Here is a 16,990-nt window from a genome sequence, read left to right on the forward strand (position 1 = left end):
CTGACTCCCCGTCCCACCCCTGAACGCCCCGAAGGAGTGGCCAGTCGTTCTCCGGCTGGGAAAGCCATTGGGTTACTCAGCACCTCTGGCTGTATTGCTGACCTACCCAGGCTGGCTACTCACACCAAGGCAATGGGGAATAGAGAAACCAAGAAAGGAGTCAGATTTCAGAGTGGCAGCCATGTTAGTCTGTATCAGAGGAAAGAACGAGGAGTCCTTGTGGCACCTTAGAGACTAACAAATTTATTTGAGCATAAGCTTTCATGGGCTAAAGCCCACTTCATCAGATGCATGCAGTGGAAAATACACTAGGAAGATATAGATAGATATATACACACACACACACACACAGAAAATGAAAAAATGGGGGTTGCCATACCAACTCCTAACGAGACCAATCGATTAAGGTGGGCTATTATCAGCAGGAGAAAAAAACCTTTTGTAGTGATAATCAGGATAGCACATTTCCAACCATTGACAAGAAGGTGTGAGTAACAATAGGGGGCAAATTAGCATGGGGAAATAGTTTTTAGTTAGTGTAATGACTCATCCACTCCCAGTCTTTGAGTGTTTGAGTGAAGAAAAGAGACGGGACCGCACACGTGCACCCAGGAGAAGGAAGGGCAGGGAAGAATATGGGAGCTTTCCAAACAGAAGGGTCCCCCCATTGCTCTAGCTGAGAGGACAGGCAGCTGACCAGGTATGAGGAAGTGCTAGACGAAGCAGCTAAATTGCAAGGAACATGACGGAGAAAATAGAGGAAGTAGAAGGATGAGCACATAGGGCAGATTTCAACACAGGCCCAAAATCAGAGAGGAAGTGACAACAATCACTAAGGCTAAATAGTTAAGGACTCGGATGCACTGGGTGACTCAGAGGGTCATGCTGAGACTCTGGAATTTTAATTTATAAATCAGTGGTGCGAATCTGGACTGGGTGGGTAATGTCCAAGAGCAGATAGCTGGTCAGTGAGTGATGTGGAGAGAGTTTGCTGGGTCTTAGCCCAGTTCCCAGTGGACAGAAGTGTCCATTTCCCAAAAAGAGCTGGCACCATATCTGGCTGTCCAAGCACCACAGACAGGTGGCAGATTGAACGGGCCTGAACTACCCCTCACTCCAAAAGTAGGTCCCTGCTGTCTTGGGGTTTCCATGGGGAAGCCTACCCTACCAATCTTCTGAGGATATATAACTGACTTTTGTTTTCTGGCTAACAATCAGGCATCTTTTGCCAGCAATAACGTAAATGAGAAAGAAAGCAGAGCCTGAGACCCAGGGCCTGATTCTCCACCACTATATGCCCCTTGTTCAGCCATTTACACCGGTACAATGTGGGTGGAAAATGCTACTCAATCAAATGGCAACACAAGGTGTGATCCCTTTGCATGCACAAGGAAGGGTCAGAAATATGACTGAGACAGGAAGCTCTGCAGCGCCTGGAGATGGGCAGGATCTTCAATGATCAGGAATGAAGGGAGTAAATTGATAGCGGGAATTTGCTGTAAACAGAGTGAGTCAAATATTTTTTATGGTGGAAAATAGCCTTTATTGGTCAACAAGAGGCATGTTTGTGAAAAAGTGCCCAGTTCTGTTGACGATGTTCATGTTTTCATTGAAAAATTGGGGAAGTGGAGGGGGAGGGGGAACAATCAAAGAAAATGTTCAACAATTTTGGTCATTGTTTTAGCAGGGAATTTTATAAATTTCCTGACCCACTATAGCTGTAAATCACATTGTGCTCAGGAGGAGCAACAAGCTGGGGGGAATTACAAAAGAAAGTACAAAAATATTTGCTAAAAAACCCCTAAACTAGACAATAATGGAAGATTTTGAACTAGAACGGACTATGGGGTCTACTTGAAGGGCAGTAGATGTTTCTGGTCAACATGAAGCTGAACTCCTACCTGTTGCACTGAAAATGGAACTCTACACAGAAAGAATGAATCCTATATTGTAGTTGTCGTCATGTTGGAGGACTGTTTCTTTATATCTTATCTAGAAGAGAGAGGGAGAAAGAGAAAAGCTTGTGCATAGAGGATATATCTGCAGTCCTACCACCTCTGGGTGTGATGCTGTCAGCTCCTATAAGCTAAATAGCCTGGGGCTGAATCAGTACTTGGAGGAAAACCTCCAGCTAAAAGCAATGGAGGAGCTCAGATACCATGGTGATGGGCATCATGTGAATACCTAGCTCATTAGATTAGTTAACTCCATAGGTGGCTCTCTTCCAAGTCAGTAATGAACCAATGCCCCAGCACTGTGGTGATGGGCCCTGTACCTGCTGGAGGTACTGTCTTTCAGATGAAACATAAAACTGAGCTCCTGGTCCTCTGACTTCATTAAAAATCCCACAGCACGTTTTGTAAGAGTACAGAGTAAAGATGTTAACCCTTGTGTCCTGGGCAAATTACATTGTGCTGGTCTGAAACACCCAGCAGTCTAAACTCATACAATATTCTTCACTTCCTGTCCTAAACGGTCATGTTGAGTTGCTGGACTGCTTTGTCTGATAAGCTTTTCTGTAGCTCCTTTCCAGTTGTGCCATTAAAGGACAAGCAAAGAGTCTGAATACAACCTTAGGGTTCTCCATGGAGATCCCCAAGGATGTATCCCAGCCCCACTATTCCACCTTTCAAGATGTCTGGGTGATCTTCCTGGCAGAGCCCACCCTGAGATAGTCAAGACACAATCTCCGTCCATACACGGGAAGTTCACATCATGCAAAAGCTTGTCTAGAAAGCCTATTGAGAATGAAAAGCACCATCCCTCGGTGTCAGAACGCCTCTGCATCGCATGGTTTCCTCATCATATGACAACTCTTCTCAGGCTGTCTAGACCAAAGGCTGGTTCACAGTGGGCATTGCTGCTGCCCCAGTTTTCAGCCAGTCAGAGAAGCATCCGTCCCGGGTACATTGCTCAATCCCCAGGAGGGAAGAGAAGCCAAGTTCCTGTTCTCATTCCTTCCTGCAGAACAAGGAGAAAAAAGCTGCTCTTGGGCAAGAATCCTTTTTCTTTTGTTCAGCCTCCCCCCTGCACTGCTGGATAGCGGGAAGAAGAGACATGGAAAAGCTCATGCATCTGGTCTTCTTGGTCTCCTTATCAGGTAAGAAAGCGTCCAGCTCCTTTTGTGTCGGGTTGAGGAGTAGGCAAAGGTTTGGAGCAATGACTGGTTCAATAAGGATAAGTGCAGGGTCCTGCACTTAGGACGGAAGAACCCAATGCACAGCTACAGACTAGGGACCGAATGGCTAGGCAGCAGTTCTGCGGAAAAGGACCTAGGGGTGACAGTGGACGAGAAGCTGGATATGAGTCAGCAGTGTGCCCTTGTTGCCAAGAAGGCCAATGGCATTTTGGGATGTATAAGTAGGGGCATAGCGAGCAGATCGAGGGACGTGATCGTTCCCCTCTATTCGACATTGGTGAGGCCTCATCTGGAGTACTGTGTCCAGTTTTGGGCCCCACACTTCAAGAAGGATGTGGATAAATTGGAGAGAGTCCAGCGAAGGGCAACAAAAATGATTAGGGGACTGGAACACATGAGTTATGAGGAGAGGCTGAGGGAGCTGGGATTGTTTAGCCTACAGAAGAGAAGAATGAGGGGGGATTTGATAGCTGCTTTCAACTACCTGAAAGGGGGTTCCAAAGAGGATGGCTCTAGACTGTTCTCAATGGTAGCAGATGACAGAACGAGGAGTAATGGTCTCAAGTTGCAGTGGGGGAGGTTTAGATTGGATATTAGGAAAAACTTTTTCACTAAGAGGGTGGTGAAACACTGGAATGCGTTACCTAGGGAGGTGGTAGAATCTCCTTCCTTAAAAAGAAAAGGAGTACTTGTGGCACCTTAGAGACTAACCAATTTATTTGAGCATGAGCTTTCGTGAGCTACAGCTGCTCATGCTCAAATAAATTGGTTAGTCTCTAAGGTGCCACAAGTACTCCTTTTCTTTTTGCGAATACAGACTAACACGGCTGTTCCTCTGAAACCTCTCCTTCCTTAGAGGTTTTTAAGGTCAGGCTTGACAAAGCCCTGGCTGGGATGATTTAACTGGGAATTGGTCCTGCTTTGAGCAGGGGGTTGGACTAGATGACCTTCTGGGGTCCCTTCCAACCCTGATATTCTATGATTCTATGATTCTATGACTGGCGTTGTCCAACATCTAGCATGAGTCATAGCAGGGCCCATGAGGCAAACGCCGCATAGGACACAAGGCTCAGCTGCTTGTTCTGGAGCCAGAGAAGATGATTCTACTGTGAACGTTCTTAAACAGACCCACCCCCACAATTATCAGTGGGAGTGCCAATAAAAGTCAAAGCAGGTAGCTATCTTTTAAGGGCAAGATTTACGGCAGGAGGAGTTGAGGGAGTTCAAAACTTGGCAGGAGGTGTTCTGCCCCCTGCAGGATCCAGCTCAAGATCTGCCACGGTACTGAAGAGATGTCGATTCTCTGGGCCTGGTTCTCCCTTGTCTTGGGCCCTGTGCAATAACTGCACCTGTGCAAAGGGACAGTCGCATGCACATATACGGATTTGGTGCCATGATCCACCCACTTCGCGTTCGCTGTGTGAATGACAACGTCAGGTGCAAAGCAATGGAGAACGAGCCCGCCTCCCTCCTGACCCATACGAGTCCCAGAACATGTCTGGCAAAGAAGCCACAAATAGTCTTGAAGCAGCAGACTGAGTCAAATGGAGCCACGGTAACATGTTTAGCGAGTGAACATGCAAACCACAGAGAATATACAAAGCAGGAGGAGGAGGAGGGAATCCATCCCATGACTGGGGAGCTATTACATGTTTGTGGACAAGGAGCAGGTAGTTTGGAGTGGGGGGGTCAGAAGGGCTCCCCTAAACATAAGCCACTACACTACATGCTTTTCAGCAGCTGCATTCATGGTTTCATTTCTTTCCAGGGTTTGTGTTTTTTACTCTTGATTTTTTCCAAAGGACACCGGAGATCCTACCGCTCAGGTGCTTCCAGGGTGGTGGGCTGAGGTCTGTCAGGGAATCTGTAAGTCAGAACAGGAAACACCTTGGAAGAAATAACAAGAGCCTTTAACTGCACTCTCAGCAACTGAGATTGCAAAATCCAGCTTGTGTGACTATTTTACATGCAAACTACAACAGCTCCAGAGATTCCTGGAGAGAGGAGTTTGGGGGCAGGGGGAGGGAGAGCGAGGCATGAGGATGTCAGGCTAACCCCTGGAGATTGTCTGATGCATCTAGGCAAAATGGAAAAAATATAGGGAAAACAATTCTATCTAGGTGCTTATCTGGCCTCCGTCACAACTGAGCATCTTACAACACCTCCAGAAGGCAGGGAAGCGTTAGCCCCATTTTACAGATAGGAAATTAAGGCACAGAAATGTTAAATGTCTTGCCAGTGGTCACAAGGGGACAGTTTGTAGCAAAGCTAGGAATAAAACCAGAGCCTGTCTGAGTCCCAGTCCACTGCTTTAATGTCAAGACCATCCTTCCTCCAGTCCCATGCAAATCTTGTCAATTTCTTCCCTTCTTTTTCTACGGAGGCTGACAAACAAAAATTCCAGCTCTCCTCCAGGAGGAAACTGGACTGGACTTCTCTTCCTGGAACACCCTGGAATAACCAAGGACCACATTACTTTACGAAGGATACCGGAATCACGGTTCTTCCACCTCACTCTCCTATGATACCCACCTAGGGTGACCAGATGTCCCGATTTTATAGGGACAGTCCCAATTTTTGGGTCTTTTTCTTATATAGGCTCCTATTACCCCCCACCCCATCCCGATTTTTCACATTTGCTGTCTGGTCACCCTATATCCACCCATTCAAAACCCCCCTGCCTGGGAGATGGACAGAGAGAAGCTGAGAGCCTATCCATTATGACTGTCATCTAGCTAGCAGCATATATGCGATGCTCACAATCTTTCTATGGGGACTTCATGTGGGAAATAAGACACAGGAATAGATGAACATCTGTAAGGAACAGCTTTTCCTCTCCACCGAGGCATTAGAACTCTCATCCCGATTCTCAACATCCTCTTCTATAGTCTTGGCACATGCAGTCTTACCATCTGTCTGTCCCACCCTGTGTGTGTCTTGTCTTATGCTTCGATTGTCAGCTCTTTGGGCAGGAACCATTTTTGTGTTGTGTTTGTACAGCCCCTAGCACCATGGGGCCCTGGTCTATCATGGGGGCTCATAGGTGCTATCGCAATATACATAATAGTAGATGAACGCTTTCCAAGCACCGACCCTATTTCCATTACACATAGGCCACAGCTGCAAAATCTGGATGAGTGGCCAGAATTTCCAAAATGATGGGGTGTTTGCAACCAACATTCTGGCTTGGGCTCATCTGTATCATCCTCAGTAATAAAGAATAAGGGAGAAGGAACACAGATAACATAGGCTCTGTCAGCAGCATTGTTCTGAAAGATAATGGCTCAGAGTTTTGCATGTGACATTACCAAACCTAAACTGGCAGTCTCTGACCAAGAGTGAAATAGCCGGGGTGCTGCAGGTCAGAACTGAGGTGCACTGGGGTGGGGGTGGAACCCCAAGACTACACTAGCAGGGTGCTGCAGGTCAGGACTGAGGTGCATTGGCAAAGCAGCATATGCAACGCTTGCAGAACACCTTTATGCCTACTCTTTTTTAGCTTAACATTTACTCTGAATATTTACAAATAAGAGAAGATGGTGCATCTTCCCAAACATTGTGGCATTCCCAATCATCTCAGTACAGGCAGCTCTGTGAAGCCCTTATAACGTCCATTCCCAATGTATTCCCGTCTTCAGTTCTATTTAGAATTCTTCTGCAGCAGTCACTCGTGACTGAAAAGCCTTCACCTAAAACAGACTCCTCAAAATAGCACACAGCTTCCTTCTAAATGTATAAATATCCCAAACAATGTGGTCCCTTTGCTTCTGCAGCTCGAAGAGAAACAGAAATTAGAAGGAACTAAGGAGAAACAGCAAAGTAGTCAAAGATCAGCTGCTCCTAGGGCAGTGCTAGAATTAGCAATATCCCAGGAAACAGAGCAAAAAGAGATTTCTCAAAACCAAGGGTGTTAAAAGGTCAGTAACGGGACTAAGAATTAACCCTCCAGCCACACAACTGGAGACTGGCTTGTGCCTGTGGATCTGATTCTGTTATACCAAGACCCCTTAGTTTGCACCACTCTGGCAGCATGAAGGGGCCCTACAGTGGTTGTGAATTTCATTTGCATACCACCAGAGCCGGACTAGGGGCCATGGGTGTAACTGCCAAGCAGACTTTGTAAATTTAATCCTCCTCAGTGTCCCAGGAAAGGCCCAGTTTCAATTTTTGGAAGTTTCTTGCTCCCCGGCCCAGCAATGTGATCAGCCCCCAGAGAATGAAAGGACCTCACATCACTGAGGTCAGCCTGGAATCTCTGTGGTCACTTCTGGCCTTGAACTCTATCACTATGGAGTGAGCCACGTGACCAGGCAAGGTGAGGTGTTGATGAGCTCTGACTGGAGCCCAAGCCAGGCCATGTAACGTTCAACATCATGCAAGGAAGAAAGTGCGGAAGGGGAAGGCTTTTGTGGCATTTCAGGAGACAAATCCTTCACTGGGGAGACAAGATCTCCTCCCCTTTCTCTCCCACAGGAAAACCCACTGGTGCATCAGTGGAGGGTCAATAGGTAAAGAATTAGAGAAGGCCTGAACCAAAATCCTAAATCTGAACATGCCCAAACATTGGGGACTGAGGGAGGAGGGTGAGTAGATTACAGTGGTAAATGGTTGGATGATACCCTGTCATCTACAACAATGGTTCTCAGCCAGGGGTCCATGTACTTTTGGGGGTACGCAGAAGTCTTGCAGGGGATACATCAACTCATCTAGATATTTGTCTAGTTTTACAACAGGCACTAGCAAAGTCAGTACAAACTAACATTTCATACAGACAATGACTTGTTTATCCTGCTCTATATACTATACACTGAAATGTAAGTACCACATTTATATTCCAATTGATGTATTTTATAATTATATGATTATAAAAATGAGAAAGTCAGCAATTTTTCAATACCATTATCCTGTGACACTTCTGTATTTTTATGTCTGATTTTGTCAGCAAGCAGTTTTTAACTGAGGTGAAGCTTGGGTTAGACAGGGGAGGGATAGCTCAGTGGTTTGAGCATTGGCCTGCTAAACCCAGGGTTGCGAGTTCAATCCTTGAGGGGGCCATTTAGGGATCTGGGGCAAAAATTGGGGATTGGTCCTGCTTTGAGCAGGGGGTTGGACTAGATGATCTCCTGAGGTCCCCTCCAAACCTGATATTCTATATCATCTATATTTCCAAGACTCCTGAAAGGGGTACAGTAGTCTGGAAAGGTTGAGAGCCACTAATCTACACTACGTTGCTACGTCCAATAGAGATGGGGAATTACAGGTCCAAATTGTCCTAGTGAGGACAAGGGAAGTAAGTGTGTGTGTGTGTTTGTCTGTGTTTGTGAGAGAGAGAAAAGACACTCAGAGAGAAGATGATTGAGACCTAAGTCAGGTTTTCCTTTCTCTCCTCCAGAGCTGTGTGTGGCAGAGAACATCACGGTGGTGTACGGAATGGAAGGTGAGACCATCTCCATCAGGTGCACCTACAGCCCCAAGGAGAACAAGTGGAGAGAGAAGAGCTGGTGCAAACATGTCAATAAGACTGAGTGCCAGCATGTGGTCAGCGCCCACCGCTTCTGGCTCCAGTTCCTGAAGAAGTGGAAAGGCAACACTTCCATTGCCGACAACATCCACAAGGGGGTCCTCACAGTGACCATGGAGAGGCTCCAGAAACAGGACACAGGGCTGTACCAGTGCAAGACAGACTTCTTAGGAGAAGCAAAGACCTTAAAGAAGGTGAAAGTGGAGGTGCTAGGAGGTAGGTCCCCAGGCTGTGATTTCAATACAACAGGATTTCATGCACTTTCATTTTTTTGCATTACCATAGTATCTACAGACCCCAGCTGAGATCAGGGCCACACTGTGCTAGGTGCTGTACATACCCAGAAGGAAGACACGCTCCCTGCCCCCAGGGGCTTATAATCTAAGCAGACCAAGGAAGTGCTGCTATCCTCATTTTATAGATAGGGAACTGAGGCACAGAGAGATTAGGTGCCCTGCCCAAGGTCACCCAGGAAGAGTCTGTGGGCAGATCTAGGAACTCAACCCAGATCTCCTCGTTCCCAGTCCAGTGCTTTTATCACAAGACCCTCATTCCTCCTCTGCCGTCCTTGTGCTAATGCAGGAGGGGTGAGCTGAGGGGCAGAGCACAGCCTATAAAGTGTGGCCTGCAGCCATCCTCCTCTGCAACAGTAGGGCAAGGACACAGATGACTAACCACAATATTTCTTTGCTAGTGAAATCTAGCAAACAACTGCTATTCCCCCTAGCCGGGAAGGCATGAGCACAAAGGGAAGTGATTGCAAGCTCTTTGGAGGACAGGATTAGAATTCAAAACAACCTTGACCAATTGAAGCATTGGTCAGAAATCAACAAGGTGACATTCAAGAAAGACGAGTGCAAAGTACTTCACCTAGGGAGGAAAAATCAAATGCACAATGGGGAACAAGTGACCAGGTGGTAGCACTGCTGAAAAGGATCGGGGGGCGGGAAGGGAGGTTTAGTGCATCACATGTTGAATATGAGTCAACAGTGTGATGCAGTTGCAAAGAAGACGAAGATCATCCTGGGGTGCATGAACAGAAGCATTTTACATAAGACGCGGGAGGTAATTGTCTTGCTCTATTTGGCACTGGTGAAGCCTCAGCAGGAGTACTGTGTCCTATTCTGGGTGCCGGGCTTCAGGGACAAACTGGAGGGAGTCCAGAGGAGTGCGACAGAGATGATCAAAGGTTCAGAAAACCTGACCTGTGAGGAAAGGTTAAAAACACTGGGCATGTTTAGTCTTGAGAAACAAAAGACTGAAGGTTTCAGAGTAGCAGCCGTGTTAGTCTGTATTTGCAAAAAGAAAAGGAGGACTTGTGGCACCTTAGAGACTAACAAATTTATTTGAGCATAAGCTTTCGTGAGCTACAGCTCACTTCATCAGATGCATTCAGTGAGCTGTAGCTCACAAAAGCTTATGCTCAAATAAATTTGTTAGTCTCTAAGGTGCCACAAGTCCTCCTTTTCTTTTTGCAAAGACTGAAGGGGGACCGGATAATAGTCTTCAAATATATTAAGTGCTATTATAAAGAGGACAGTGATCAATTGTTTTCCATGACCACTGAAGGTAGGACAAGAAATAATGGGCTTAATCTGCAACAGGGGAGACCTAGGTTAGATATTAGGAAAAACTTTCTAAAGATAAAGGTTGTTAAGTTCTGGAACAGGCTTCCAAGGAAGGTTTTTAAGAAAAGGCTGCATAAACACCTGTCATGGATGGTCTAGGTTTACTTGGTCCTGCCTCAGTGTAGGGGACTGGACTTGATGACTTCTCGAGGTCCCTTCCAGCCCTGCGTTCCTATGATTCTGTGAAACCAATATTATTGTCCTGTGTGTTTGATATGCACTCAGACTACATAGATTCATATGCCAAATGTATGAAACCTTGAGATGCCTGGCAAGTTGCTAATGTGGCTCTTAACACAGTGAAGTTTGGGCATCCTTGGATCCATGCAGTTAGCAATGCCAGGTTAGTCCATAGTGAGTAAGCCCCAAAGTTCCCTGTTACCAGGCATCAGGCTCTTTGGATACAGTCATAAATGTGGTGGTGACCTCATGGGTTTCCTGCATCTTTCTCCTTTCACTCGATGGCCCAGAGGAATAGTCCCTGCACAGGCAGGACAGACGGGTTTTACTCATGGACTTTGTAGGCTAACAAGCATTTGCTATTCAGATTACAAGTGTCTATAAGATCCATGTTCCATGCTAGTTTTGAGAACACAGATGGAGTATCCAAGCCCAGGTACCAGAGATGACACCATGGTTTCCTAAATATTAGCAGGATGCTCTTGTCATGTAAATGTCTAATGGGCCTGCAAGCCTGGAGGTTCTGGCCCAGACTCTCCTCTTATTTACCCTGCTTTACAGCAATGGAGCCCACTGCAGTCATTACACTAGGGCAGTGGTTCCCAAACTTGTTCTGCCGCTTGTTCAGGGAAAGCCCTTGGCGGGCTGGCCGTTTGTTTACCTGCTGCATCCACAGGTTCGGCCGATTGCAGCTGCCAGTGGCCACGCTTCGCGAAGCGGTGCCCAGTACATCCCTCGGCCCGCGTTGCTTCCCGCAGTTCCCATTGGCCTGGAGCAGCGAACCGCAGCCACTGGGAGCCGTGATTGGCCGAACCTGCGGACGCGGCAGGTAAACAAACCGGCCCGCCCCGCCAGGGGCTTTCCCTGCACAAGCAGCAGAACCAAGTTTGGGAACCACTGCACTAGAGTATGAGAGAGGTCCCAGACTTCACCTCTCCGCATCCGCGAGGAGCCAGAACAAAGCTGATGACCTCTGGTTATTAATAAACATTGCATGGGAAGCTAAACTGCTCTGTTTCCATCAGCAGGTGTAATGGAGACCCTGGCACCAGAGGAGCCCAGAGCTGTGCACAGCATCTCCAGGTAAACCGGCAGGCTCATTCTCGTGCTGACGTCTCTGTAAGGAACACATCCCTGGGTTTAGTTCACCCAGCAACTGCACCAGCTTTAAAGCAGCGATGGGACCTAGGGTATATCCCTTGCTGGGTGTGTGTCCTCTGCAGTGGCTGGGGGAAGCCAGACGCATTGCCCAGTAGGACAGGATTACCCGGGATGGGCAGTCAGAGATTTGCAAAGAATGCAGCAGGCAGGGGGAGAGAGACTGAACCAAAGAGACATAGGAAAGAACATGGCTGGCTACAGAAGAGGAGTGGGCTGGTCTGGTGGCACAGCTGTTTGAGATGTAAGCGCCTTGTCGTTTTGCTCCTTGTTTGTACAGCCCCTAGCACATTCGGGTCCTGGTCCATGACTGGGGCTGCTAGGTGCTACCGTGCTACACACAATAATAATGTTATAGGAGAGCCTATCAGAAGTGGGGGAAGGTTGGCAGCAGCATCCTAGAGAAAGTGGACAAATGATGCATGAAGGATGGGCTCTGCCCACTGACTGCCTGAAACCACCATGGCAGAAGGGTCACTCTACTCCACCTCAGTACCAGCTTTAAATAAATAAAATCAGGGCTGGTGTAGCAAATGCACACATGGAAATTAACTTAACCAGTCATTACACCAACTATACAGAGGAAAAATACGATACAGATCCCTGTGGGGTAATTCTATCCCCTGGGGGAGCTTTCAAGTGTACCCATTGCTCTCAAGAGCCGCCTCCCACCTGGGAGATATCAGATTGGTCTGACACAAATTGCCAGGCATCATTACAGAGCCCACACTTCGTATAGAATCTGAGAGAGGCTCGTACAAATAGAACAGAAAGAATGAATTCCAACAGCTGACTGTCTAATTGTCTTAGGTATATCTCACTGCGGGGTCTTGGGCTCTGACACCCATAAGGGGATTAGCATTTGACACCCCTCTATGGCCGGGTTTGAAGATCTTTTTCCCTCCTCTCGAGCAGAGGTTCGCAACTTGGGGGAGGATGGAAAGGGGAACATAAACAAATGCCGGGGAGAAATGAGCACTCTGCCTTTTGCACCTAGCTAAATGGTGGAGGGGTAGCAGTTCAATTGGAGAGGGCTCCCCGCTAGATCCTGGGTAGATGAGAGGAGGGTAATGACCCGGTATGGGAAAGGGTGGCACATATGGAAAAGGTCAAGAACCATTGCTCCGGAGGAGGAATTTGATTTGTTTCCATCAGCTGCCCTTGCCTTCCTGGTCACCGTTCTGCCTTTCAGGCTGCGATATCCCTGGGACTCTTGGTTTCTGTCTTGACCAGCCCTGGACACCCTGTGGGCACTTGGCTAGGCACCCAACTCCCATGACAGTGAAGTGCCTAACTGCCATCTGTGCCTTGGCTCATCTCCCCCACCATTCACAGTGGTGAACAACTTCATGTGTCCAATCAGGCTCTGAGGGCCTGCTCTTGCTCCCAATGGGGTCAATGGCAAACCTCCCATTGGCTTCCGAGAGGCAGGCTGAGGGCTACAATTCTGCCTGGTGCAAAATATCCTGTGTGCAGCAAGGTGAAGCTGCTCAGCACCTTGCAGGGTTGGGCCCTATGAGATAAAATTCTACCACTAGGGGGACTGTATAGAGAGCAGATGAGGAAATGTGGCCCCTACGTCAGTTCAGAAGTCAAATGCTTCACCTCCATTGATCACTCCCCACTTTTTAAAGGCTACTACAACCACGGAGTATTTGGGGGCTGTTAAACTTCTTTGATTTTATTTTTTATTAAATACAGTACTATTTATTATGATTTCACACCCGATTAAAAGGTTCAGCTCTTTACTAATGGGATTGTATTGCAATCCCGCTTTTGGATGAGAGGCAAAACCAAGGTCCTGAACATCTGTGTCCAGCACAAGACTAAGGGATATGCTGTGGCATCCTGACCCAGTTCCAGTTTGGGGTTCATGCTGCCTTCCTGCATTTTCCATAGGACATGAAATTCTTCATCTCTTCCTGATCCAAAATTATTCTTTGGAGTTGTTGCGTGTTTGATAAACTGCTGCTGCATTCCTGCCCAGAGCTGGCTGCACTTCAGTGGTTCCTGTATATCATTGTTTATCCATTAATGAGATTCTTCAGATTAAAGCTATTGTTTGGGACAACTGTAATCTTTGCGGCCTCCCATGCGTGGGCAGGAAGAATGTCTGATAGAGACAGTGGTTGTCTTTGGCTTTCTATGTTACCAAAATACAAGATCCACATTAAAAGGTGGGAAACTTCATTTCCTAGTTAAAGCTAAACCGTTGTATGTCTGGTTTTCCATAACAGCCTTCCTGAGGCCCATTTCAATGCATTCATCTGCACCATTATGGTACTCCTGCTCGCTAAATTCCTGACAGCCATACTGATCTTTATCATCGCCAGCCATCAGAGGAGCAGCGCCACGGGGGAGGGGAGCCACAATCTGAACCAACACCAGCTCCTTCCACTCACAGGTGATCTCATGAGCGTTCACATTACAGAATTAACCCCAACTGGGAGACACTCCCCTGGGCTGGGCTACAGACCTAGGGAAACAAGAGGAAAAAAAAGCCCTGGGGAATTGGAATAAGGTTCCAGGGCAAACTTTGCTGCTTGCAAAGGGAGAGGATAAATGCTGAAGTGAAATGGACATGCAATGAGCCTGCCATCCATATGGGAGGTTGTCAGCAACTGTCTCCATTGCTCATCTCCCACCCCATTTCTAATCAGTGTTCCTCTTCCATTTCCAGAACAAGAGAACTGAAAGGATGACGCAGGTAATGCTTGGACAGAATGGGAGGAGGAAGAAGAGGATGGGTGGAAAAATAAAGAACTTCAAGAGTCTGTCCATCCAAACTCCCAACTCCCCCAGGACAAACACACATACATGTAGTGATGCCGCACAGACGTGGACAGGATGAGAAAGCTCTGCTCGGTTTTCCCCGTGCCCCCATGAGGGATAACCTTTGCTTGCTGTGCCAGGCTTTGCCTGCAAGGCTAATGGAAAATGCTTCGCTGCAAAAGAAACCAAAGATGCAGCATTTGACAGTGCATTCACCTAGCGCACAAGTGGGACTTTCATGGCGTATCTTAGTAGCCATGGCGTGTCTCGGGTCCAATCTACAGAGGGTGCAATGGGCTATGTGAATTACTAACCCAGGTGATGCTAAATAAAGGGCATTGTCATGTCTCAGCTCTCCATGTGTCTTGTCCTGATTCACTGAAAATCAGTGTTGTAATGAAAAACTAGCAGTTTTACTATGTGTGTCCAGCCTGGCTGGATGTCTCCAGAAAACCAATGGAATGCTCCCCACATGTCCAGGGAGATATCTTACCCAGGGGTGGACCAAAATAGGGCAATAGTGCAAGGATCAGGTAATCTGGGGCCATCTCACTCCCAGTACATGAAACAAGTCCAGGAATCCATTGCAGGGCTGAGTTAGGGTTTAACAACACAGAGTGGGAGCAGAGGGATGGGCTAAAACTGTGCTTTATCAGTTATATTCTGCAGCTAGGAACTTGTGACAGCCGAATCCCATGGATACCTCTCTGTGTTTCCCCACAAAGAACGGAGGTGGTCAGTGCTCTAAGGTTCACACTGGGTCTGTAGGAACATAAAACGAATACTGCTACCAGGTCTCAGTGGCCCCACTCTGAGAGTTAAAGGAGAATTTTCTCTCTCACCCTATGTGATTTGTAGTTTGTGCAAACATACCCGTGCTCACTTTAATCTAGTTAACATGCTAATAATAACCCAGAACATATGGCAACATGGGCTACAGGGTGGGCTTTAGACACCTGCCCAGGGAGCCTGGGTATATACTTGCATTGTTAGCCTGCACTGAGGTCTATGCCAATGTGTCTTCACGGCTGTTTTTAGCCATGTTAACTTGATTAAAGATAATACATGTGTGTCTACCTACACCTACGACTGCAGCTTAGACATACCCAGAGATTGAGACCTTTCCCATGGCGATAGAAAGCCTGGTGCTCTGGTTGCCACCCGCGGCAAAGGGGCTTGCTGCTCTCTGCCATATCAGTGTGCAGCGTTATCCAAGATGCTTAGCTGCACAGTCTCCTCCCCAGAGGGCTAGAGCTGAGAGCCACCAAACTCACGTCACCTCAGAGAGCAGCGCACACATAGTGCCAAGGGACAGAAACAGTGTCGTCTCTGTTCAGGGGGATTAAGGCCTGTTATAAGGATTCTCCCAAACAATGTACCAGCGTGGGGCAGCCCCCCTTGGTGATATTCCCTGTGTCAGAGGATTAGGGCCTATCTTAGAGCGTCTTCCTTCTTCCAGACCAGGCTTTCCTCTCACAGAATTAGCTCACTCCCTGAGGTAATTCTGTCTGAGCTCTCTCAAGGACTCTAGGGAAGCAATTTCCAGCAGTTTCATTTTAAGCCTTCTTAACAAAACAAACCAAAAAACCCTCACAAACATTTCTCTTATAGTCTTTGCCGGCCAAGTAGTCCCTTCCCCAAGCCAGTCCCTTGTGCCAGTAACTCCGGTAACCCACATTTCCTGGCTCTGACCTCCGAGTCTCAGCAACAAAGGGCTCCACGCAGTCTCCCTTCTGCCCGTTTGGTTTCTGGCGCAATTACTCTTCGCAGTAGCTCCAGCAGCAGTCCAATAGGCTCGCACCCCCTGACCCCTCAGCTTCCTGGAGGGTGTTATAGCCCTCTCTGCCATTTCCTGCTGCCTTTTTTTTTTTTTAAATAAGGGTCAGCTAATTACGTTCCAGGTCTTTCTCAGGTGCAATGAGCAGGGCTAATCAGCCAGCCAGCCCCAGGCCTCTGACCCCAGAGGAATGGTATCCCTTACACCTTTCACACATTGCTTAATGCAAACACAGACGGAGGTTTGTTTGAAGACATAATTCACTGGGCTCCTTGCACATCATTACCAACAGTCTCCCAGGTTCAGGTGCCAACCACATTCTCCAGGGAGCTTCTGTCCAACACAGAGCCTTTGTGGGTCATTTTCCACTTGCCTCAGGTTCATTCGGGAGCAGGACCCACTGACTCTCACCTCTTTCCCACTGGGTGAAGATAAGAGGTGCAACACAGGACTCTCTCTTAAAAGTGCAATAGGCAACCGTAGGCAGTGCAATCAGTACAGGGTTCATAAGGAAGCCAACCAAACTACCCTCCACCAGCAGAGCCCACTGGAAAACTTCTGTTTCATGAAATATTCTGAAGTGAGATCATGGCACTGCAAGAGGGTAGCGGGAAATCCCTGGTCTCCCTACACGCCAGCTGTCCCAGGCTGATGGAGAAGTTCCTTCTTCGCTGCGAAGTTTAGAGCAGCCTCCAGACCATGTGAAACACCTTCATCACCTTGATGCCCCCCCCCGACCCTACCTAGCAGAGATGGGGTGCAGGAGAGGATCTGGCCTGCACTATGTAATACAGAAACTAGGAGCCAACAAAACA

The 16,990-nt window shown here is 47.6% G+C and overlaps 1 protein-coding gene across 2 annotated transcripts; it reads left to right on the forward strand.

Moving 5' to 3' along the window:
• The first annotated feature begins 2,912 nt into the window (after positions 1–2,912).
• On the forward strand, positions 2,913–14,752 carry LOC140901308 (triggering receptor expressed on myeloid cells 2). 2 transcript variants are annotated; one of them, XM_073319916.1, is made up of 5 exons: positions 2,913–3,100; positions 8,532–8,876; positions 11,494–11,551; positions 13,864–14,030; positions 14,307–14,752. In XM_073319916.1, exons 1-5 carry the CDS (start codon positions 3,058–3,060, stop codon positions 14,318–14,320), a joined length of 627 nt encoding a protein of 208 aa, XP_073176017.1. In that variant the 5' UTR covers positions 2,913–3,057; the 3' UTR covers positions 14,321–14,752. The 2 variants fall into 2 exon arrangements, with proteins under 2 accessions (XP_073176017.1, XP_073176018.1); XM_073319917.1 differs by having other exon boundaries at positions 11,497–11,551.
• Positions 14,753–16,990: the final 2,238 nt, after the last annotated feature.

Source organism: Lepidochelys kempii, chromosome 21, assembly GCF_965140285.1.
Source record: "Lepidochelys kempii isolate rLepKem1 chromosome 21, rLepKem1.hap1, whole genome shotgun sequence".
NCBI classification, from domain to species: Eukaryota; Metazoa; Chordata; order Testudines; family Cheloniidae; genus Lepidochelys; species Lepidochelys kempii.